The 25,373-nt window shown below is 37.7% G+C and overlaps 1 protein-coding gene across 6 annotated transcripts in view; it reads left to right on the top strand.

Moving 5' to 3' along the window:
* Nucleotides 1-24,303, top strand: part of CNOT4 (CCR4-NOT transcription complex subunit 4) — a 148,932-nt gene extending 124,629 nt beyond the window's left edge. For 3 of the 6 annotated variants that reach the window (XM_054493774.2, XM_054493770.2, XM_054493773.2), the window contains exons 11-12: nt 22,031-22,243; nt 22,911-24,303. In XM_054493774.2, the coding sequence (XP_054349749.1) occupies nt 22,031-22,243; nt 22,911-23,212 (515 nt within the window). In that variant the 3' untranslated portion in view covers nt 23,213-24,303. The remainder of the gene's footprint in view (nt 1-22,030; nt 22,244-22,910) is intronic. The other 3 variants (XM_054493776.2, XM_054493777.2, XM_054493775.2) reach the window with 1 other exon arrangement.
* Nucleotides 24,304-25,373: the final 1,070 nt, after the last annotated feature.

Raw genomic sequence — 25,373 nt, 5'->3', positions numbered from 1 at the left:
CTCCTTATTTCAACAAAGCATTAATTAAATATTTGAGTACCTATTCTGTATAGTGACTTGAACTAGATCTTGAGAGATACAAGGTTGAATAAAATACAGACCCTATCATCAAGGATAGTTCTAGTGACAATTATATTTCACGTTATTTCTATCAGGTCTTGATAATATTTTAATCACAGGAACCACCATAGCAGTCCAGACTCATTTTATTATTTATCATCTCTCAGTAACTGCTCCGACAGTGGCAACAAAGGGAATTGAATACTTATATTTCAAATTTTAAAATGTATGATAATTTGGAGGGAGATGAAGAAACCTTACTAGGAAAAACAAACATTCATTATTCTACGTGTGTGTGAGCTCATGTCTCTTACTCTTAGCATCCTGGGAATTAAGTAGAGCCTTCTGTGTAGGTGTTCCTTTAAAGAAAACAACTTTAATGCATTTTTCGTCTGCACATTTCCACTGACATGACTCCTATTTGTACAGTGTTCTGAGCACTGTCAAGACTGCCAGAGCTCTGGCACAGGTCTGTAGGTACTCCCACAGAGGCATTGCCTCAGAAAGACAAGAGAAAGGAACAAATTGCAGTTGCTTTGAAGTCTTACAGTGTGGCCTGTAGGGGTTGGGATAGGGCAGTAAGGAGATCCAGCTGAGGTATTCAGGGACAGGTAAGCTTGGATAAGTGTGTTTAAAGCCTTGAAAACCAGAAGAAGAGTTTAGTCTTGATGGGAATGTGGTCAGTGGTAGAGAACTATAGGTTCTTGGCAAAAATGTAGTTTGAACGTAGCATTTTAAGAAGAGTAATTGGGTAATAGATTTGATTGCAATTAAGACCAGTATTAGAATAGATTTGATTGCAGTTAAGACCAGAATTAGAAAGTAATTCCAGTAGTATGCCATTGCTGGCCAGTGCAAATTAAGTTGGCCTAGACTAGCACAGTAGTGGTTGGAATGGAGAAGAACTATGAATTAGAAATTGGAAAGCATAAGAGCTCAGAAAAGGCCTTCAGATTTGGTTAGATCTCTGGTGATCTTTAAAAATGTAACTTTCTTAGAAAGGTACAGAATGGAAGTCCATCTTTTTAGGATTAATGAGGAAATGTCAAGAATGTGTATGCAGCAAGAATATGTATGCAGGATTAATGAGGAAATGTCAAGAATATGTATGCAGCTCGTACATAGTTGGATTAGGTCATTCTGCTTTATTTACAAATATCTACTTAGTGTTAAGATATTTGACAACAAAGCTGAAGAGAAAAACAAAATGCTAACTAGATGGGTGGTAGATCTTAGAAGGCATTGCTTTAATATAAGGGAGAAGAAGAACCTAAATATTTAAAGGGAGACCTTACAGAGCCAATTGAGAGGAAGAGACTGGCAGTGCTGAAGAGAAGATAGGCTCATTCAGTAGGATAATAGATGTCTTTGGGTGGTGGGAAGAGATAAGCTCCTGAAATGAGCATGTGGGTTAGCTTAAGAGAGGTGGGTGGCCGGGCGCGGTGGCTCACGCCTGTAATCCCAACACTTTGGGAGGCCCAGGCAGGCGGATCACGAGGTCAGGAGATCGAGACCATCCTGGCTAACACGGTGAAACCCCGTCTCTACTAAAAATACAAAAAAAATTAGCTGGGCATGGTGGCATGCACCTGTAGTCCCAGCTACTCTGGGAGGCTGAGGCAGGAGAATGGCATGAACCCGGGAGGTGGAGCTTGCAGTGAGCCGAGATGGTGCCACTGCACTCCAGCCTGGGTGACAGAGTAAGACTCCGTCTCAAAAAAAAAAAAAAAAAAAAAAAAAAAAAAGAGGTGGATTGTATCTTCCTCTGTGATTTGTAAGAGCAAGAAGAACCTGGGGAAAGAGAAAGATGAGAATTGATTAAAGGGCTCATATCAGTAATTATTAAAATGCATTATTGTTTGAAAATGGGGGTGAAAGAGTGGAATTGGGAGCCTGTTAAAGGAGATTTAAAAAAAAGTCTTTTGTGAGAATAAGCGCAGAAATGCATTGTAAATAGTTGCTTAGTTGCTGTGTAAAGATAAGAGTCAGCTTAAAGATCTCTAAAGTTGAAATATATATGGTTTTGTATGTTCCTCTGGTTTAACACAAAGCATCAGGAGTGGAAAAAGCAAATATTGAGAGTTTGGTTAAAAGGGGAAAAAGACAAAGACATAGAGACATTCAAGAAGACCACATTGAAATGCATCATCTTGTGCCAAGAAGAGTCTATTAAGGCAGTTTCCTGTGAAGAAATGGTGTGAGTGATGTGGAAGGGAGTTGAATGATTTTAGATTTTGACGATGACAAAGAACATGTTAGTGTTGCTAAGGGAATGATAACTAGGAGACTGTGGTCACTGTGATAACCACTCAATGCTAAATGATGATTGAGAACCAGAGAAAGGAGAGGGCTGGAGGTTGGAAAGAAGCTTGGCTTTTGTAACCATTTATACTCTCTCCTCCAGTCTTTTCATGAGTGTAGGAAGTCAAACTATGTGAGAGAGAATTGTAGAAAGCATGGAAGCAATTCCATGCATCCGCAGATGGGCACCTGGGGAATCCTGGGTCAGGTTTCCAGTGAGTTGAAAATGATCAAAGGAAAACTTCCTTCCTCAAAGCATGGTAGGAGGACATGGAAGCAGAGTGCTGGGGAGGACCAGGAAAAGCCAGGGATGAGATGAGACAGGTGTAAGTAAGCAAGCCCCAGTGAGTGTGAAGGATTGGTAGAAATGTTACCGATGATGTGAAAGATTTAGACAGAGGGATTAGGTATGGTGTATGATGAGTTTGGTAGTTGAGGAGCCCTTATTACAGGTAGTATAGCTTCTTCCAAGCTCACAGGCAAACTGGAAGGCTTTTTTAAAAATGGGCTTCTACCTATGAAGGGAAAGTATCTGCTCGTACGTAGTCGGATTAGGTCATTCTGCTTTATTTATATATCAAATAAGAATTAAAAGCAAGGTACTGGTGAACAGTAGAGATAAAGTAAGAATTTTGTTGTAACAGGTTATAAAAATATTTTGATAATTTCCCCCAAAGAGAATGTACTATATGAATAAATAAAATCTACAAATTATTGGGCTAATTTACCCTTGTTTCTTATATTTTGTATACTTAGGAGGTGACCTCTAGGAAAAAATTGCTGAAGAGGTAGTAGAGCAGGGTGAAGATACCGTATACTGTCATCCCTAGGTATCTGTAGGGGATTGGTTCCACAGATTGCAAAATTCTTGGATTCTCAAGTCCTCGATATAAGACATTGTAGTATTTGCATATGACCTGCACATATATGGGAGGCTGTATATTTTAAATAATCTCTAGATTACTTCTAATACCTATTACAATGTAAGTGCTATGTAAACAGTTGTTACATTGTTTAGAGACTGACAAAAAACTGCATGCTTAATAAATTACACAATTTTTTAAAAAATATTTTCTATTCGAGGTTGGTTGAATCCACAGATGTGAAAACCCCAGATACCTGGAGTCAACTGTGTGGATTTTTTTTTTCTCCTAGTCAGTTAATAGCAAATATTCCTAGTTTGGAAGCAACCTTAGTTTTCTAATAAAGTATTTTTAAACTCACTCCATATATGTCAGCTGAAATATCAACTGTGACATTTAAAAAGGATAATGTTTCAAAGCACAAATCATTGCTCAAGAATACTATGTTTGTGAAACCTTGTAGATGGATTGAGAAGCCACTGCTCCTTGGACCTCCTTACCACCCTGTGATTTGCTTCTATGAGTTGTAATTGAGCCACCTAACATTGCTGGTCATACTAACCTTCCACTTCTTAAGTCAGGGGCTATTTCCAAAGAATCACTCTTGATAATTCGAGATGCATTAAGAAGATTCTACTCTGTTTTTTGGTCTTTTAGAGTCTTCTCTGGGTTTGAGTTATAGAGAAATCAAGTTTAGGTACCTAGAACTGAGAGCAAGCCTAAGTAATCTAAGCTACTTAAGAAATGGACTGAAGTACCCAGATGTTCCATAAAACAGCTTGAAGTTGTTGACCTTGAGAACCAGTTCCTTTTCTCCAGGTTCCTCTTGACCACACTTCCTAAGGCAATTATTGACTTCACTGTCTTAGCCCACTTTACCTTTATTCTAAAAGTTCCTGGAAGCTCCAAGCTGACCCTGGAACATACTGTGCTTATAACAATTTTGTTATTCCAGCTCCTGTTGGGTGCTCAGACCCACTACTGTGCTGTTACAAAGCAACATCCCAAAATGCTTTTTCCCCTCATATAATTTATAAAGACTTTAATGCATCCATTACCTTTCTTTCTTTTTTCTAGTGGGTGAAATTCACATAACATTCAATTAATTATTTTAAAGTGTATGATGCAGTGACCCAGTACCATTCTTTAATCATCTCAATGGTAAAATAGCAGAATAAGTAACCTACTCTGCTGTAAGAATTTTAGTCTGTTTCTTGTTGGGGCTGTGTGGTAAAATAGCTGCTTCTAGACTCCATGTTTTACCCAGTAGGCTAAAAGGCAAATGTTAAACCTTAAAATATTCCATATTTCTGCATAGCAGTACTACTGCAACTTAAGCTTGTGAATCAAGCAACTTTTATACACCCTTTTAAAAAGGCAATGGGGGGGCAGTACAAGGAGCTCTAGGCAAGAGACACTTAGGAGATTTGCTTTTCTGAGTGGTAAAAATGTTTGAAGCAACTCTAAATAGCTTTGAAATGTTAGTAATAGTCTTCCTGTCTTCATGACATTTAATTAGCCTTATGTAAGAGTTTGTTTAGCAAAGGTAAACCATAAGCCTAGCCCTCTATATGCATGTGTGGTTGAATGTGTGTGTGTTTTTATATAAAGCAATTTTCACTTAAATCTTCCACTTAAGGAATGTAGTAGAGGAAGATGTCTCATGTCATTTTGGTGACCTATGACCTATGTCTATTCATGTATTTATTCCTGCTGTGTTCCAATTCATATCTTCAGGATAAATGCTGTATTTTTATTGTCTTTCTCCAATTTTCTTTTTGAAGGAACCAAAGACCCTATTTAAATGCAATAAGGTTGTAATACTGGTGCCCACTTCACCCTGGTCATGTTTTTTCTGAACAAATATTTCATAGCTTTTCCTCATCAAATTCCAGTCCCACTACTAAGATACCCATCTATGACACAGTCTTTGGGAAAACCCAAGGAAAGGATAATTTAAAAGTGATTTGTATTGGAATCATGACACTTCAGAGCTATGAATAAATAAATATAACATAATCTTTAACAATCCTTTTAAAGACCAAATAATAACAATGATGATAATAAACAAGGCTCCAAAGGATTGTGATTTGTCTATAGTCACATTCTAACAACAATTTAAAGTTTCTTTAGCCCTCACCATGTAAATGTGCTTTCATGCTTGTAACTCAGTGGAGGAAAAAACTTTTAAGATTCAGAGTCTCTCTCCTCTAAACATTGTTGTGTCTTACAGTTTAATTACAGTAGTTCTCTCAAGTTAAGGGCTTACAACTGTGAATTCATTGCAAACAATGAATTTGAAGGCTTTCAAAATGACCACCAGCTGGCAGCTGTTGTCACAGATCCTGTAGGTTTTCAAAGCTGCCCTGTGTTAAATGTGGCCCAGTGATCTTGGAGTAACTTTAGCAGGGGAAAAAATTGTAACCTTGCAGGTACTCTTAAAATAAACTTATGGTAACTACAAAATTACCAGTGTCAGAACTAAAAGAGTAAAACAGAGGTGGAGTTTAATTTACCCAGGATTTTTCTGCAGTACCAGAGAATTTAGGGGACAACACACATAACCACTGGACTGGTGACATCTCTAATATTACAAAATGGAAAAAAACTTGTAGTAATGGCACCAAGATGTATTACATACACACTAAAGGTGTGATCTCAGATTCATCTTTGAAGAAGAGCTACCCTGTGTTATACCATATAGAATGATAGCATATCTGCTGGGTTTTTTTGTTTTTTTTGTTCCCCCAATCAAGAAAGTTGTTGTTTTCAGCATAAGGAAACAGGGAGAGCTCCACAAGGATTTAAAGATGATAATGCTATCACCATCTCCAAGAAGAAATGCAAGAAATCTGCAATCAAGTTTTGTAGCCTAGCACTGTTTCTTAATATAGTGAGATCTTGGCCCAAGGACTGCACTAGCATTTACACTCTGTTGTCAGACTTGCATACTGAAATAATGTATCGATGGAACAGAAAGTAGTGATCTAGAACTTTAGTGGGGTGTTCTAAAACATTGTCGTGTTATATGTTGGCATTTGCAAGAAGTCTGACAACTGTATATTTTAATTTTTTTCCTTTATTACATCTATATGTTTAGTATCCAGCTAAAGGTAAAAGATTGCCTGGGTTATGACTTCATCAGCCAAGTAGGAAGTTTTTTCAGTGGCCTTAAACTGAATGTTTGGTTACAGCCATAGTTCCACTTAGGTTTTCTCTGTTAAAAATGTTAGTTTCTATTAAAATTCATGATTATGGATGGCTGATATATATACACACACACATATATATATACACATATATGCACACACATACCCTACTCCCCCCAATCCCAATTTATAGTAAGATTTGCTACCAGATTTGCTTCCTTTTCCTTCTAAACTGTTAACATTTACTAATTTTTTCCTTCTAAACTGTTAACATTTACTAATTAATCTACCCGTAGTCTTCCCCTGGTTCCAGACAAGTGTAACATATCTTGATTTCTAGTCTGCCCAGTGTTGATAGATGTAAACTCCTAAGACCTCACCTGCATTTTAAATGGTAGATGACTATTTAATTGAAATGAAGCATATTATTAAAATAAGGATTTTATATAATCTCCAAATACACAAGCCCTGCAACCTTTGTTTTATAACACGCTTTCAGGTTTTAACTATTGACTATTATAAGTCTCTTTCCGATAGCTTGTGTTCACCCCTCTATCCAGTTTCTTTTTCTTTGGACAAAGGAGAAGTTTCTTTCTCCATGTAATTTACCACAATTAACAGGGAGGTCATGACTAAATCTTAATGTACACTACCTGTGTGATTTTCCTACTGGATTCCTGACAGGCCTGAATTTTCCCTTTTCTTCTTCTTCTTCTTTTTTATTTATTTATTTATTTATTTATTTTTTGAGACAGGGTTTCACTGTGTTGCCCATATTGGAGTGCAGTGGCACAAACATGGCTTACTGCAACCTCGACCTCCCTGGCTCAAGTGATCCTTCCACCTCAACCCTCCAAGTAGCTGGGGCTACATGCACACACCACCATGAGTGGCTAATTTTTGTATTCTTTTAGAGACAGGGTTTTGCTTTGTTGCCCAGGCTGGTCTGAAACTCCTGATCTCAAGTGATCCATGCGCCTTGGCCACCAAAAGTGCTGGGATTACAGGCGTGAGCCACCGTGCCCGGCTAATTTTCCCTCTTCAAAGGAGAGAGGTCTCTCTCCATCAGTCTACTGAGTGTTTTCTCAGTCTTTTTATTCAATTACCAGAGTCAGCAGACCCTCTATCTGCCCTGTAACTACTCTTACTTACCTGTCAGCTTATTCCAAACTGCTTTTGATTCTAAACGAGTATATTCTTGTTTTTTTTTTCTCTCTCTATTTTTATTTTGTTTGAGACACTCTTGTCTCCCAGGCTGGAGGGCAGTGCTGCGATGTCGGCTCACTGCAACCTCCACCTCCCAGGTTCAAGTGAGTCTCCTGCCTCAGCCTCCCAAGTAGCTGGGATTACAGGCACATGCCTGGCTAATTTTTGTATTTTTAATACAGACAGGGTTTCACATTGTTGGCCAGGCTGGTCTCGAACTCCTGACCTCAGATGATCCACCTGCCTTGGCCTCCCAAAGTGCTGGGATTACAGGCGTGACCCACTGCGCCCAGCCTTCTCTCTCTTTTAAATCAAAACAACACATTTAAACAGAAATCATAGTCTGGATTTTGGAGCAGATTGGGGAATGACTAATGCACTGTCAAATTTTGAATCAATAAAGATTTTTGACATTGTAAAACTTGGGCATTACTCAGTTCCCCCAACTTCTAAGGCAATTCTAGCTCCTATAAAAAGTCACTTAACACTTCTCAACAATATGACTAAAATTCAGAGTTTTACAAATGTGTTTTTAAATAAATTTTTTTCAGTAAAACAGTTCTAGTTCAGTATACAGCACCAGCATATCTGAAGTAAGAATATTGCAGTTTCTGATTTGTATTTGAAAATATTTTCATCTACTCTTCTTTTTTGCCTTCCTTCTTTTGAAATAAGATTCAATATTGACTGAGAATTGGTTCTGTCAAGATTGTCTCTGGCAATCTGTCCCTAATTCAACTATAAATTATTGCTAAGGATGAACACTTAAATAATTATATATTTTAAATGATTTTTAAACTATGACCCCCTAGTGATGTGATGAGCATATAAATTTTTGAATTCAGGGTCTTTTGAAACTCTGTCTTCCACAGGAGTATCATATGTATAGGTCTGGAAAAGATGTGTTCTTATTAAGACTTAATTCTTTTTAGATTGAGACACCATTTGCAAATTGAAAACAAAAAAAGTTTGTATTTCCCCTAGTATGTGAATATACTGTAAGGAGGAATAAAAAGCAAAATAGTCTTTTTAAAACACAGACTTTAATTTTTAGAGCTATTTTAGGTTCACAGCAAAATTGAGTGGAAGGTACAAAGACTTCTCATGGTATATTCCCTGCCCCATCACATGCAGCGTTCTCTATTATCAGCACCCCCCACCAGGGTGGAACATATGTTACAGTGGATGAACCCAATTGATGATCTGGGTGGTGAATAGGTGGAACACAGAGGAGTTTCAGGGTCGTTTTTAGAAAGTACAGTTAGTTTTAAAACTAATGCAGCTTTTTCAGATTGTCTTCTTCCACTTAGTAATGTGCGTTTAAGTTTCCCCAGCCTTATTTTTTAATCACACATTTTACATAGCTGAAATCGTTGAGTTTCAGAATATAAATGCTTATTTTAAAAAACAGACATTTATTTTAAAAACAATCTGAAAACCTTAATAAATGTCTCTTAATGAGAAAGAACTCTTAAAGATGTATGCTTGGTCTGTTGTATTGGAAATGTTTATCACCATGACTATATCCATCTCCATTTCATTTAGTTTTATAAAATAATGAAGTTATATCATTTTCTGAAATAATTTTTCTTCTGAAATTAAAGTAAATAATCTCTTAATGCCTAAAAAATACTTTCTAAAAATGAAGCTCATAACTGGATTATGAAGAATCTGTCAATTAAAATGATGTTTCAGAAAAGTGGAAATTTTATTCTTATTTAGGACTTTTGTTATGTTGATTTAAATACTTAAGACAATTCGATGCTGACAGCCATCTTTTAGAAAAAGATAAGACTGATGATCTTCACTATTGAAATAAAGTGTGCTGTGTAATCAAATGCAGTAAAGAACTGGGTTTGATGTTTTAAATAACTTTTAAATAACTTGGGAGTCTTTTAATTTGGAAAATTATGAACATCAGCAATCTTAGGAATTTTAATAGATATATAACCATAAAGGGATTTGCTGTATAGGAAGCAAATCTGAATGTCAGCCTGAAGAGAAACTTCTGCTCCAATAAAAATATTTTATTGCCACTAAACAATCAAAAGCTATTACTGACTTCATTTGGAATGGCCAGTCCCGAGTGATCTGCTAAGAAATAAGCAGAACTTCACTTGACTAGCCTTAAAAAAAAAAAAAAAAAAAAGCAGAACAGCATGGTTTTTAGGAGGCTGTTAGAGAATGTCATAGCATCAAGCTCCAGAGAAAATGGTACAGAGTAGACATGCAATAAATGTTTGTGGAAGGAAAATTGATGGTTGAGAGTGGTGTCAATTCTGGAGGCCTGCAAAGCATGGATCTGTTTTGTGTTAATCTGGACTTTTGGAAGCATTTAGTCAGATTCATTTGCATATGAGTTATAATTCATTTTTTGGTTCTATTCTGTCATTGTGGTGTTCATTGTTAAGATTTTCCCCCACACACATCACCCGCTCACTATGGATTAATTTTTCTTCTTTCTTTTTTTTTTTTTTTTTCCTCTGAACTTGGGAAACTTCAGCTCTTGGCTTTTCCTTATTTTTCCAACACCCCCTGTACACACATACACACACACACACCCCCCTTTTGTATATTTTTTGAGACGGAGTCTCGCACTGTCGCCTGGATTGGAGTGCAATGGCACGATCTCAGCTCGCCGCAACCTCTGCCTCCCAGGTTCAAGCGATTCTCCTGCCTCAGCCTCCTGACTAGCTGGAATTACAGGCGCCCACCACCATGCCCGGCTAATTTTTTGTATTTTTTTTTTTAGCAGAGACGGGGTTTCAGTATGTTGGCCAGGCTGGTCTCGAATGCCTGACCTTGTGATCTGCCCGCCTCAGCCTCCCAAAGTGCTGGGATTACAGGTGTGAGCCACTGCGCCCGGCCCTGACGCACACCTTTTAAAAAAAACTAACACATTTTTCTTATCAAGTGAGTCCTCATTTTTGATACCCATAAATCTATATATAAATATTGGTAAATCTTCCGTGAAACACATACATAGCCCAGAAAGTCTCTCTAATACCTGCTTTTTCAGAATGCTTCGTGTGTACTCCTGAGGTGTTTTAGGAGCTTCGTATTTTGCTAGGTAGGGAGTTCTTTAGGGCAAAATTGTTAGAAATTTTTTATCTTGGTTAAGCCAAAATCTTTTACCAATTGTACTTCTTAGGTGCATTTTGTTAAACACATGAAGACCACTTGTCTGTTAACTTCTGGATATAGATGAAACATCCTCACTTCTTTGAACCATTCCACACTTAACATGATTTTGAGTTCTCTCTCAGTCTAATTCTCTTTACACATATTTTGACTTGACGTTGCCTGTCTTAAAATATGAAGCTCACACTTGAATATAATAATCCACATATGATCAGATAATAGATCTCTTCTATTAAAACTTGTTACTAATATTTATATTTTCCCTTATGTTTACAGAGTTCTTTTATAAAAATATCTTATAGGGTAGTTATCTCCATTTTATAAATGAGAAGCAGAGTGGTTATCATTTGTGATTTGCCTAAGGTCATACAATTGCTAATTTAGACATTGCACATCTATTTATATGGTCTTAATGTTACTTTTTTAGGCGTTCCATTACCCAGTTGCCAGACCAAGTATCATAAGCCTATTTAAGCAAAATCACTAGACCTTTTCCCATACACGCTAATGGTTAGATCTTTTCCATTCTGCCCTTTTGCAAATGCATTTTTAAAAATCTAATGTATATCTGTTAAATTGTATGTGTTTGGATTTGGTATTGTTAGAATGTATCCTGTTTGTATATCCCCATCTTAGAAGTTTGTCTTATGAAAGAACTATGTGATTATAAAGTGATAGATGCATGTTATTAATAACACTATTAATAGCATTTGTCAAAGAATGTAAGAGTTTTAATTTAAGAATAGTTGTAGTTTCCGCTGTTCTGTCATCTGTAGAATTGGCTTTCCGTTTGCATATTTAAATGAACTTTGTGAGTTTTGTTAAGTATAATAAAAAGCATGGAGTCAAATATAAGCCAAGAGTATTACAGAGACTTTTAGGCTGACTCAGTATCTCAAGTTCTGTGTAGATTCATCTAAACATTGCTGTTATCCTATGCCATACTTTACCATGTTATCCCAAAAGGGAACCATCAGCAAATTTTACCAGAAACTGCTGAATTCAAGATACATTCAATATATATTATACTTCTGACATCCTAGGAAGCCTATCCAAAGAATAAATTACTTTGATAGAATTTGTTCTTTATGAAAATTCATTTTGACTCTCATTGATAACTTTATTCCATTTTTGGAGAGGACTGAGGAGTCAGTGGGATGGGAACAGAGCTAACTACAAAGTCTTTGAGTTTAGATGGGCAGCAGAAGGGGAAAGGAAGTGGGCTGTGGGATATATAAGGACTTTTCCAATGGAAAACAATTGTCAGTGGAACCTCTGTGACTACGTGTTCAATTTCAGAATTAAACTTCCTGTATATTTTAGGTGGAATCGAGCTGAGTTCTAGTCAAAATGCTACGCATTATTTCCCATGAAAAATACCCCCAAACACAGGCAGACAGAACAGTGATTGATAAACCCATCATATTCATTTCTAAAGAAATCATCAAGCCCCAAATCTGTTTTAGAATTTTCTCAAGAACTAATTCTAGACTGGGCACGGTGGCTCAGGCCTGTAATCCCAGCACTTTGGGAGGCGAGGCAGGCAGATCACTCGAGGTCAGGAGTTTGAGACCAGCCTGGTCAACAAGGTGAAACCCCGTCTCTATTAAAAATACAAAAAAAAATTAGCCGGGCGTGGTGGCACTTGCCTGTAATCCCAGCTACTCAGGAGGCTGAGGCAGGAGAATCGCTTGAACCTGGGAGGTGGAGGTTGCAGTGAGCCGAGATCGAGCCATTGCACTCCAGCCTAGGTGACAGAACAAGACTTGGTTTCAAAAAATAAAAATAAAAAAATAATAATTCTAAGTATGTTGCTTCCAGAGTCTGCCATTTCCTCCATTTCTGGTATTTTTCTAACAGTGGTTTTGTGCTCTCACCTGTGAGGATTAAGAGCCTGGGATAAAACTCATTTTCAGTTTAAAGACTTAAACTCATTTGAATTGAGTAGATGCTTTTGTGATGTCTGCGTCTCTCCTGACTTAACAGTTCCCTTCTTCACATTACTTAATCTGTCCTTTTGGTTAGAATATCATGCTCTTACCTAAAGATAGAAGGAAGCAAAATGAACATGGAACTACATTGCCCTGCCTTTTCTCCTGTCAAATATGGCATCAGGCTGAGCAGTGGCTTTTCCTGATATTCCCCTTATTCAAAACATAGCTTTGTCTTGCTTTCAGCATTTTTCACGTTCCTCAGATCATTATGGATTCTGACTTTAATCCATAAGAATTATACTTTTATATACAAGTAGGTTATATACCTCTACCCATCTTTTCTAAGCTTTCTTTTCAAATCTAATCCCATCATATTCTCCCTGTGTAACAACAAACTTCTTTAGATTTCCTCTAATTTTCTTTTCCTTATAGATTTATTTATTATTGCATAGTCAACATGTCGTGTTTTAGCATCTTCTGTGGCCTGTGAATCACTGCTCTCTATAACCATGGGACCACTCCCACCCATCCTTTTCCCGATCTTTTTTGGATAGTTGTTTTCTTAAAAAATCTGGAAGCAGGCTGGGTGTGGTGGCTCACGCCTGTAATCCCAGCTCTTTGGGAGGCTGAGGCGGGTGGATCACGAGGTCAGGTATTCAAGACCAGCCTGACCAACGTGATAAAACCCTGTCTCTACTAAAAATACAAAAATTAACCAGGTGTGGTGGTATGCGCCTGTAATCCCAGCTATTTGGGAGGCTGAGATAGGAGAATCGCTTGAACTTGGGAGGCAGAGGTTGCAGAGAGCAGAGGTTGCACCATTGCCCTCCAGGCTGAGTGAGACTCCGTCTCCAAAAAAAAAAAAAAAAAAAAAAAAAAAAAAACATGGAAGCAAACGTTCAGGGTTATATGTTTAGGAAACATACAGTACCTACTGAAGTTCAGGTTCAGGCATTGTTTACTACATAGAAATAATTAAATCAAGGTCCTTTTCCTAGAGGAGCTCAAAGTCTAGTTGTAAAAAGTTAACATGTAAACAAATGATTGCAATACACTGTGGTATTTGCAAAATAGCGAGGATGCCTGCCATCTAAGAACTCGAGTATAATTATTCCCTGCTTTTGTAAATCCTAAAATTATGTCACATCCTCCTAGGGTTTCTGTTATTTTTGCAGTAGCCAACCAGTTCTTCGTTGGTCAGAATTAAGTCCAGAATAAAAGTTTTCTTCCTTATTTTCACCTTGGAAAAGAGAGATCGTCAGCAAGGAATGTTTTATCAGGTTTATTTTCTTCTAGCAGATTTAGACTTCAAAGATGTTAGGGTGGTTGACACCTTCCATGTCTCTGCAATTGTGTCATTTGTTTTGGGGAAGTCATATTGGGTGACTATTCTGGTGATCTGTGTATTGTCTCCTTATTTTACGTTCCCTTGACCATCTTTGGATCTCCTCACAGGGCTTTGTTCATGGTCACTGCTCAGTTTTGTGCTCACTTAAATGCTTCCCTCCAGGATGCTGCTTTGACGTTTTACAGATCTTTTATATGAATCTTTTTTGTCCCTTGCCTTCATTTAGCGTTACTTACATACTGTGGTTCGGGTCTCATCTGATCCAGTCTGTGATGCTTCTAAAGGTGTATGTATCTTTTATATTCAAATTTGTTTACTTTTTCCTCCTTTTTTATATAACTTTGCACATGAGTATTTTTGGTTTTTTCTTAGATTCTGATTCCTTAGATCCTTCATAAAGCAGCCATCTAGATTCTTCTTGTTCTCATTAATCTGATTTTCCTTCAAAACAGATTTATAGATCCTTATAGGAACATTCTAGAAGAGAATAATATACATTATGCAAAACACATCTACTTATATTTTGAAATGTTCCCACTGTATTTTTTTATTTGCTGCCAGTGGCCTGTGCATCCCTGTGTTCTCTATGGGATGCCCTTTCCCTCTTCCACATCAGCTGCTTTTCCTCTGATGTTTTCTTATTTGCCGTTTATCCTATATGTAGAATGGAAGAATTATTCACTTCCTTCTTTATGCCCCACAGGTCTTTTCTCATACTAGAATAGCATTTATTATCCCATGTTGTAGTTATTTAAACACATTTACCCTTCCCTTCTGTTAGCCTGCCCAGGACACAGACTGGTTGGTGGTATGCTTGATGGCAAGAACAAATGCTTTGGAGTCAGACTGATTTTAATTGCTGACTGCAACACTTTAACTCCATAACCTGGGACAAATTCTTTAAACTACAGTGCCTACTCAGCCTCCTCATTTGTAAAATGAACCTACTCCTTAACCTCATTGGATTGTTGATATAAAGTAATTGAGTACATAAAGTGCATAGTGAGTGAAGGAATAGGGGCTGGAGTAGAAAAATGGGTAGAATATATCTTAGAGACTTTTGTTTAATATCCTGTACACATAATACTAGAGTATTTGTTTTTAATAAAACATTCCTTCTTTAAACAGTTTTGATGCGTTGGACTTTTTAAAAGTATATTTGCTTGTGTTTTGGCATCTGAAATGCTATTAAAAACATATCATCTTAGTGGCTCATTTCCTTCAGTTTACATGCAGAGAAGCCTCTTGGACCCCAAAACTTAACTTACTCCTCCTGCATTCAGAAAGCTTTGCATCTTTTTGGAGAGAACCATCTGTTCACAGCATTATACAGATAGGAATTAAACAGATTTTGTTGGGGAAAGTCACTTTCCAGCTCTTCTCAAGTCAGACCCTCAAGTCTACAGATATCTTGATGCATGTAACATTTCTAAGACACTGAGCTACATGCTGAAGAATGTACAGGATGTCCCCATCAGGCTTTTCAGCGGAGTTGTGAGAGGTGAAGTATGAGTACATGGAAAGGTGGACAGTAACTGCAGTCGATGGTACGGCACGGTGTGCTGCCAGATGAGTGGTTCAGACCCTAAGTGCTGTCCGGTGGAAGAGAAGAGACTTCGACTTTTGGAAGATTGAATAAAAACTACTTGAAGAGAACAAGAAAGCATTCTAGACAAGGAGAATGGAGGGAATAAAGTTTAGAAAGCACAAGTCATATGTAGTGTATCTGGATTTTTCTGTTTATGTCATTTCTACTAGTATAAACAAATATTGCCTTTTTTGTTGTTGTTGTTTTGGCTGTTAACTTTGTTCAGGTTCTTTGTTTCTGCTCAGAACTCTTTTCATTTGGGTTCTTAAGATTTTCCACTTAATCCAAATTCAAAATTCTACTTTCAGATCTATTAAACCCTTAAGATTTTGTCTGTGACCTAGTGCAGTATTGGTCTGTCTTGCGTTATAATAAACATAGTTGTAGAAATTTGAGTGTAAACTATTTAACTAGAATAACATTTTTCATAAACTGATTTTATAATGTCTATCTGTAACAGTTCATTTACTAAGAAGTCATTTTCTCTGCATATTTTAGTTAATAAATTGGAATTTTTGTGACTTCCCTGACGTACAGTACACTTATATTATGAAGGCTTTCTTTTAAATTTCAATATGACAAATTTTGTCTGCTCTTTGAAGTTTAGTTCAGCATAAATCATTTGTATTTGAGTCACTTAGAGATTTATTGTTGAGGTTTGAGGAAGTTTAGACTTTGTTCAAATCAAATACTGATGAAGATGCACTCCATCCCAAAACTGGTAGGAGATCACGTATAAGAGGGAGGGGTGTGGGGGCAGGAGCTAAGACAGGTTGTTCCCTATGTCCTTCTAAAAATACACAAAGATTTGAAAGTGTAACTGGCAAAGAGTTAATCATAGTAGGAACCAGGTTTCTGATGTGTAGCCACTTGCACCAAGAAAGATTTGTTTAACTAACCTAACCACTGGAGCCTGTGGTTTTGAACTATAAAGGACAAGAGTGAAGATGGAAGACAAAAGCTTTTTAGAAAAACAAAATCAGGTTGTATTGAGCCTTTTGGCAATGACCATTAAATATGGCTCAAAAACTGAAGTGCAGAATGAACACTTTTAGGTGTATTTTGTGACTGGGTCTGTCAGTGACTACTTCCCGGTAGGGGTGTATTTATTGTTTAATGAGAAGACCTTGAGGAGGGGGTACCAAAAATAAAGTAGAGACAAGAATTCCAAGCAGGCGCAATATCCTGATTTGGTGGCACAAAAATATATTTGTGGAAACAAATCTACTGGAATTGTCTTGTTTGGGGGCTTGTTTTACATGTGTTTTATCTCACTGTGTTGTCATTATGCAGAGGTCTTCTATGTCTTTACCCTTTTAGCAGCAGATCTTATTTTTCAAATTAAATCTTACATGGTACCCTAATACATAAACTACATGAAATCAAGGTGGGAAGGAAGAAGGATGCCTTGTCCTGGTACCCTGCCCCCTCAACTTCCTCCATTCTTTCAGGTGAAGCTTTTATACTAGCTGGAAAAACCCATTGGCTTGTTGCCAGTGATAGCTTACTGTTAGGGGCAGGTTTGCCCACATTTTGCTATTTATAGTTTTACATTTCATAATAATTAACATATTGCAGTTAACCTGGAGAACAGAAACATACCCACCGTGGATGCTATTAATGCTAACTGTGTGTGCTTGCCCAAGCAGTGTTCTGTGAAAGGTCTGATGTCAGAATTCATTCTGAAATATAGTCTATAATATAGTCATTGTTTAAATGTCTTTCTGTGTACTTCCTAGTAAACAGTTGGACTAGTACAGTGTTATGTAGAAATACTAAAGATAGTTTCAACCTGTTGTGAGATTTTCAGGTTTGGTGTGGGAGGAGGGGGAGAGCTATGTAGTAACTAAAATGGCAGCTCCACGAATGCTACTGTTCTTCACCCACCAACACGTTCCCGTACGTGTCCCAACTGGCCTGTCTTTTTACTGAACTTATGTAGCATATTTTAATCATATACCACCTTGGGCATTTCTTCTGTTGCTTTTTCAGATGTAGTTGTTGAACTTTTCATCTATTTTCATCGTCCCACTGTGTAGACTTTTAGCCCCTTGAAAACAGAGGCCATGGTTTAAGTGCTTTTGTGTTTCATGTACACTGTAGGCACTCAGTAAAGAGTTGCTTTGATTTTTAGCTTGGTGGTCTTAATATATGCATTTTATACTGATTTTTTAAACTGTTGTTGTTGCTGAAAACTAGATTTGTCAGCTCGTTTAGTGCATCATGATCGGCTTACTATGGTAGCAGAATTTTAACTATAATTTCTTCTTTAATAAGAGATTTTCTGAGGCAGGTAAATGAAGTATACTGATACTTCTTACACAGTAGAATACGAAAGTGTGGCACGTGGCATCTTGAAAGTACTTTAAATTGTGTGCCTTTGAGTTCTACACTGAAAAATAAAACTACTACCAAAAACTTGACCCCCTTTCCTGCCCTCAGATTGTTTAGAACTGAAAATAGTGTTTTGTTGTACATATTTATATTCCATAAAGTAAAATTTTTTAACATCAGAAAACATCTAAATAGATTATCAATTCTTTAAGAATAAACACTCCTTCCCTGATGTATTATACTATTACTAATTACTTTAAAAATAAAATTAGTATTGTTTTTAATATAAAATGTTTGGTAACTTGATTTTTATTATACTTTGCTTGCTCTTTTCACATCTTATGGTAAGTTTAAAGTACTTTCTGATGTCTTGTCTTTGTAATGTTTTAGTGATAAGAAGACTCATTATTAGATTGACTACACAGTACCTCTGAGAATGATGAGTGTTATTCTTAAGTTCCTAAAAGGAGACTAGTACACAGGGCTGGTTCCTGGCAGTAAGAAATACCCTGCCTTAGCTTTTTGGAAAGTTTACTCTCCGTTCAGTATTGACCACCAGTGGAGCATTTGTTGTTAGGCATTTAGCAAGTAATAAATGTGGTCCAAATTGCATTTCCTTCTCTTATTTTTATCCTTATGAGAGAGTAAGGCAGGTGTTATTTTTAGTTATGAATTAGGTGTCCTGGGATATACATGCCTAAATTACATTGACAGCCAGTTGTGGAGATGCCTCATACAACCTATCTACAATGTTTTCTCTATAAGACCTACTGACTTATACACATTGAATTGTACTCCAGTGTGAAGTCCTGTATAAATAAAAGAAAATGAACTTGCATCAAGTTGAGTCAGGTCAAAGTCCTGGTACTATTTGAAAGGAAAAGGTGCATTCAAGCGAGATCATATAAGAGCCCTAGAAGCAAAGGAATCGACTTCCTTTGTGTCAGTGGTTCTCAACTTGATGCAGTTTTGCTTCCCTAGAAGACATTTGCAATGTCTAAAGACAGTTTTGGCTGTCAAAACTGGGGAGTTGGTACCCCTAGCATCTAGTGGGTAGAGGCCGGCAATGCTGCTAAACCTCCCACAGTGCTTAGGACAGCACTCCACAACAGAGAATTATGTAGTTCAAACTGTCAGTGGTGATGAGGTTGATAAACCCTGCTGTGTGTGTTTCAAAGAATGGAATTGCCAGAAGCCCTTGCAGCCAAGATAAATTTGGGTCATTGGGAGGGAATGGGGAATCAAGGAGATGACTTCAGGTACAGCCGGACTGAGATGAGCTGTTTTGATGGGGTTAGGATTAAGCTGATTTCCTTTCTCTCACCTTTTCTTTGTGCCAACACTTGGCAATAGCAATAGTGGAAAAAACAGTGAAATAAACTTCTTCTCTTCTAAGCTAGATGGAATATGGTCCTATTCCAAGAGCTAAAAGCATCATTCTACTTCCCTGTAACACTTGCAGCTTTACTGTAAGCCACATCCATGCTGTCAGGCTCCCAAAATGTCAAGGCACATGATTTTTTGGGGGGAGGAGGGGTGTCAAGATTGTTGCATTATAAACTAGCTAATTTATTTCCCAAGGTATCCTGTAAGCATAGTGCACCTGGGAGGATCTAAATTTCTCAGTGTTTCTGCATCATGTGCCATATGTGAGAATTTCTTTGGCTAACGTACTCTTGCTTGATTTGATTAGTCTACAATTACAGGAACAAACGTCCCTTAAAACAAACTTTTTTTAGAGTAGTTTTAGGTTCACAGCAAAACTGAGTGGGAAGTACAGAGAGTTGTCACATAACCGCTCTGCCTTTATTGTCTTTTGACTTTATTACTAATTTTCAAATAAAATTTATGTAAATGCAAGTGTTATTCTGTTAATGCAAAATTAAATGTTCCTCAATTTCATTGCTCACTAAATGGTAAAGCAAAAGTTAGGAGCAGATTGGTCTGAGTTATGGGATATTCTCTCTCTCCCTATTCAGTAGAAGAGGGAGGATCATCATTTGCATGGACTTCTTAGGGACATTAGCCACTCAGTGTAAGAGCATTTATCTTCCTGAAAATTTTCCCTTGTAGTTATACATCATCTTTTTATTTCTGGGGGATTTTATTTTTCTTCTAGGAAGTTTTCCCTGTTTCGCTTTTGCCTAATTGGAAGCTATTTTAAGTTATTCAGCATGACAATTTGACTGCTTTAAAAGTTAGAACGTACCATAGCCGTAAATCTTCCTGTGACTGAGAGTGTTCTAGGACTTAAATTTGTGATCTTGTTTGTGTCTCATGTAGTTAGGGGGCCGGGGGAAACTAATGATTGTATTCTTGAGCAGAATTTTTTTCTCCTGGCCGCAAAGTCCAGTTTCTTCCTTTAGTCACAATATCTCTCTGCTAATCACGGCCAGTGGACACACTATAATGCTTCTGTGTTTCTCTTTTGCCTCCTTTCAATCATGGGTCTTCCCCTGGGCTTTCCCTTTAATATTTGACCCTTTAAAAAATTAATAGTCTGTACAGAGTAGATCGAGAGAGTAAGCTTGCTTGCTTTTTTTTTTGGACAGGGTTCAGGTTCAAGTTCTCAATAACAAGTTTTGTGAACTTGGGCAAATTATTAATTATTCCTGAGTCTGTTTCTTTATCTAGTAAATGCAGATTATTTATCCTTGTCTGCCTGCCTCTCAGGGCTGTTGTGAAGATCAAATGAAATAATTGACTATGAGAGTGACTTGTAAACCATCCAACACAATACAAATGTAAAATAATATGCAAATATAAGAAATGTGAGGTTTAGTAAATTACATCAATTATGAAATGAAAGTAGGCTTGGAGAATTTATTTACCCTTCTGTTGTCTTGTTTTGTGTAGCCTAGAGTGCTTTTTCTTCATCTTAGTAAGTTCAGAGATGACCTTCGTTCAGTTTAGTTGTAGTTTTTTATCTTTTTGTAAACAAAGCCAGTGGAGTTAAATGCTTCACTTGTTGAAACATGATATAATTTGGCATAGATCAGTGGTTGGTGCAAAGCAAAATTTCAAAAAGAAAATTCTGATTTTGCTAAGCAGCGTAGATCATGTCTGATAGAACATCCTCCTCCTCCTCCTTCTCAGCGTTGATTGCTAATCAGTTCTGTAGAATCAGAAATATTTTTCTATGCTTTTTTCAAAAACTCCAGTTTGTAATTTGACTTACATTGCTATTTTCAAAAATAAAACAACTATCTAAGTATTCGTTAAACAATTAAGTAGTTGTTATACTTCACCCTTTCCCCCCTGACCAGTTAGTTATACTATGTGGACTCTGGATGGTAGTAGATCAAGTTAGTTTAGTCACAATTTATAAAAAGCCTTTTTTATGTTGCTAGTGTCTCCTCATGTTTGATACTATTCATAAATAGACCCAGAAAACTGTAGGACTCTGGGACTCAGGCTGTGAATGATTGGTAGAACTGTTGGAGTAGAGCAGGCAGACTGTGTTGGAAATTATTCCATCTAGAAGGTATCAGCTCCTGCCTCCTTGGCCTTAGTGACTAAATGGAAATACATTCTTTTCAAATTCAAAAGCCTGTTCATTACTGCTTTTCTCTTCTGAAACACATTGCCAGTTTTATAATCAAGAAGGACTTAATGGACTTAATTATTTTTCTTTTTCTATTGCTTATGTTTATTCTTCATAAAATGACTTTTCTTCCATTTGTGGGCTGAGAAATAAGCTCCTATATTGGACTTTGCAGACTTGGCTTTTTTATAGCGTAAATCAGCTCAGCTGGCTAAATGCCTCACTAACTGAAACTTCATAATGTAGCTGGAACTAAATTGTGCTCTGGAGCATTGAGTCTTTAAACTGGATTATTGATTTACAAACCCATAATGGTGAAGAGGCTATAGAGAGACAAGAAACTCCCTCTCCTGATCTTTGAGCAAGTTTTTCCTCACTTCAGGGGCTCTGAGCTCACGAGCAAAATCCTAACCAAGTTTATCTTGCTAGGACAACCCATTTTAAATGCTCAATAAAGAAAGAATAATTCTTCTCCCGCTTAACCACTAAAGAACAACATATGTTTCTAACGTAGCTTTTTATTTTTTTTTATCTTTCATTTTTTTGTTGGTAAATCTCCCAGACAACAGCAGTTCTGTAGAGAGTTTAAATATGAAGGAATGGCAGGACGGGCTAAGGGCACTTCTACCCAACATTAACATCAACTTTGGTGGACTGCCCAATTCTTCTTCCCCCTCCAACGCCAACCACAGTGCACCAACGTCCAACACTGCCACCACCGACAGCCTGAGTTGGGACAGCCCTGGCAGCTGGACAGACCCAGCCATCATCACAGGTAACTTTCTCACTCCCTTCAGCTCCACTGACTGCCAACAGTTTGGTTTTTAGCACAGATTAAATAAAAACCGAGATCTCTTCAACATAAGCTTCTTTTCACAAAGCCGCAAGTGTGGAGTGGCTTGTTTTGTTCTCAGGGGTCATGCAAGTCTCGTTTAACCTGTCGGCCTAGTTGTGTATTAATAAGAAGGCATTTGGTGCCTAGGTTGCTTATTCTGGTTTAAGTAGGTGTTAACATCTGGCAACATGTGTATTTTGTAGGCCTCAAAGTACAAAAGGATCTGACTTACTCATCTTATAAGGAACATACTCCACTTTTTGTTATAAAGCTCTCTATTATAAGGCTGTCTTGTTACGTATCCCTGTCAGAGGAGGAAAAACACAATTGGGAAATGCTGTCATGCAGTTCTGGGGAATGGTGTTTTGCAGCTCTGCCTCTGTGACAGTGGGGGACTAAGTCTAGTTCAAGAGGAGGCATGGGTTTGTGTGCCAGTAAGTTCTTTGTTGTTGGAGGAGGATTGGTTTAAAAGGTCTTATTTGGAAGGAGTTTAAAATTGTAATCTCTTCTGTGTTTCCTTTTGGTTTTGCTTTCTAAATTTGTTTGATGACCTTATTCTTTCCACACAAACTCACCATTTTCCCTCTTTTTTCTTTTCTCTCCTTAGGTATTCCAGCGCCTTCAGGAAACAGTTTAGACTCTCTTCAAGATGACAATCCTCCACACTGGCTAAAATCCCTTCAGGCCCTCACAGAGATGGACGGCCCCAGCGCTGCTCCATCACAGACCCACCACAGCGCCCCCTTCAGCACACAGATCCCGCTGCACAGAGCCAGTTGGAATCCCTACCCTCCTCCTTCAAACCCTTCCAGCTTCCACTCCCCACCCCCAGGCTTTCAGACGGCCTTCAGACCCCCCAGCAAAACCCCCACAGATTTACTACAGAGTTCAACACTGGACCGCCATTAGGCAAAGAGGAGCAACCATTAGAAAATGCAGGATTTGTCCCACTCTGTTTTCTCCCTCTCAGCCCACCACCCACAGCTCCCTTCTCATCTCTTATGTTCTGAAGAATCCAGTACCTGATCAATTTTTTTTCTCCCTACCCCCAGATGCAATGCGATCACAGGGTCATTACCATCTCTTTATTAATTGTAAAAGTTTTTGTTGATCCAGCATTTGAGTGACACTGTTGAATGTTTCTAAAAATGCCTTTTTAAGGAGAGAAAAAAAAATCAAAGGGCAGTCTCAATACTTAGAAAATTATTGTTTGTCTGTTGCGCATAATAATGACATAATCTGCTTAGCAGAAAATGACGATTAATCTATAGGAAAGGTCAAGTAAATGCATTATCAACTGCAGAAGTTTGAAAACCAGGTTCATTTACGTGAGATTGCTAAATGCATGGGGGGAAGCAGTGGTCCTAGCATCCATCTTGTATTCAGCTTATCATTATTGCAGGGAAAATGCTTTTAATTTAAATTAATTTTTAATTCTTTTGGCAAGCTGATGGCAAGGACTTGTTTGTGTCGTTAAGCAAAAGAATGTATTGGAAGTTGGTGGAAAGACAAATTCATCTGTAGTAGTAACTGGCCGATTGCTAAAGAGTTCGTAAGGAGGTGAGAAGTAATTTTCTTAAAGGAGAAAAATTTTTTGGCTTTAGATTTAAAGTAAATTGAAATGTTTTAAAGAAAAAAAGTATTCACAGATTTAATACCTATTAATAATATAAGAGCTGAAATGTAAGTGATTTCTTCAGTCCTTCTCCTCTGTCGGAATCTTTTTTCTTTTACCATAAATTCACCTGACGAGGGCACTCTGAGATAGCACTGCTCTGGGGCCATCTGATCACCATCAGGAGCAAATCTCTGACCTCCTTGCCTGCAGCTTTTACTTAACCCTGTAGTTTCTGGACGTTTGTGCAGTATTGAAAAGACAGGAGAAAAGAAAACAGAAACCTGGTTATAACCTGATGCTAAAACTAAAAACAAGGAAATGTACCTCTTTCTTCAGAATTAAAACTAAAATCTTAAATAAAAGAGAAAACTTGATGATGACACTTGGGTTGTTCTTGTTTTTGTTTTTCCGTTTTGTTGCATGTGAGTTTGAAAGATTTTGTGACAAATAGCCATCAGATGTTTCCATTTGATTTTACATCTGCAACAGTAGGGAGGGAGGATGGTTTAGAAGAAGAAAGTGGAGGAGAAACAACCATTTTTATTGACAGTCAATGGCATCCTTGAAGTTCAGCCCATCTTGTCCTCAAGAATCCCTCTTCCAGTGCCTTTCAGTAGAAGATTCCTCTTTCTGCTATTGTATTTGCATGCCAAGCCTTCCCAACTGAGAAGCCTTATGTGCCAGTAATGGAGAGGTTATTGACATGCCGAGATGTTGGTTCTCTTTAGGGAGACCTGGCAGGAGCAGCAGCCACTATGTCACACAAGTGGCATCTCTTTGTGAGTGCCATGATGGGAAAGAGATTGGGAAACACTGATGTAGATGATCCACAGACGCATCTTTTATGACCATTTTAGGAAGTACCTGATGATGGGGCAACGATCGCACCACTGACCAAAAGAGGGTAAAGGATGAAAGTTACCTGTTCCCTAACAGAACACCAGGATCTGTGTGGTTTGTATGTCTTGCCTTGGGCTGCATTCAGAAGCCCAAAGCTGGAACTGGCATATTTTCAGCCATGTCCATTAAGGGATGCAATGTAGGATCAACTAAATAGATCTAGATCGTACGTTCTGTGCTTTCAGGTGGGTTTTTTTCATCCTTACCTTTACGCTGTACTTTAATTTGTTAAAATTTCAACACAATTTTTAGAAACTTAAACATGATATTCTCAAATAAATGTCACCACAAACAGATGGTGACCAAGTGGATAGTAAATTGTTTTGTAAAACTAACAACATTTCCCTGGATAAGAGGAGAGGACTAGAAATGACAGGCTCTCTTTGCCCTTGAACTTCGCTTCAGTCTCCTGAACCTTCACGTTGTACTGCAAAGTGATGGACCAACACACAAATAATATTCAGATGGCAGTGAATTGTAATCAAGGCTTTTTGCGGGGATGCGGGAAAGTCCTGAGATGGGCATATCAATAAAAATGTTGCTTTTTCTGTA

The sequence above is a fragment of the Pongo pygmaeus genome, chromosome 6 (genome assembly GCF_028885625.2).
Source record: "Pongo pygmaeus isolate AG05252 chromosome 6, NHGRI_mPonPyg2-v2.0_pri, whole genome shotgun sequence".
Classification (NCBI taxonomy): domain Eukaryota; kingdom Metazoa; phylum Chordata; class Mammalia; order Primates; family Hominidae; genus Pongo; species Pongo pygmaeus.
Note: the sequence above shows the minus strand (reverse complement) of the source record. Positions and strands in the feature narration are given on the sequence as shown.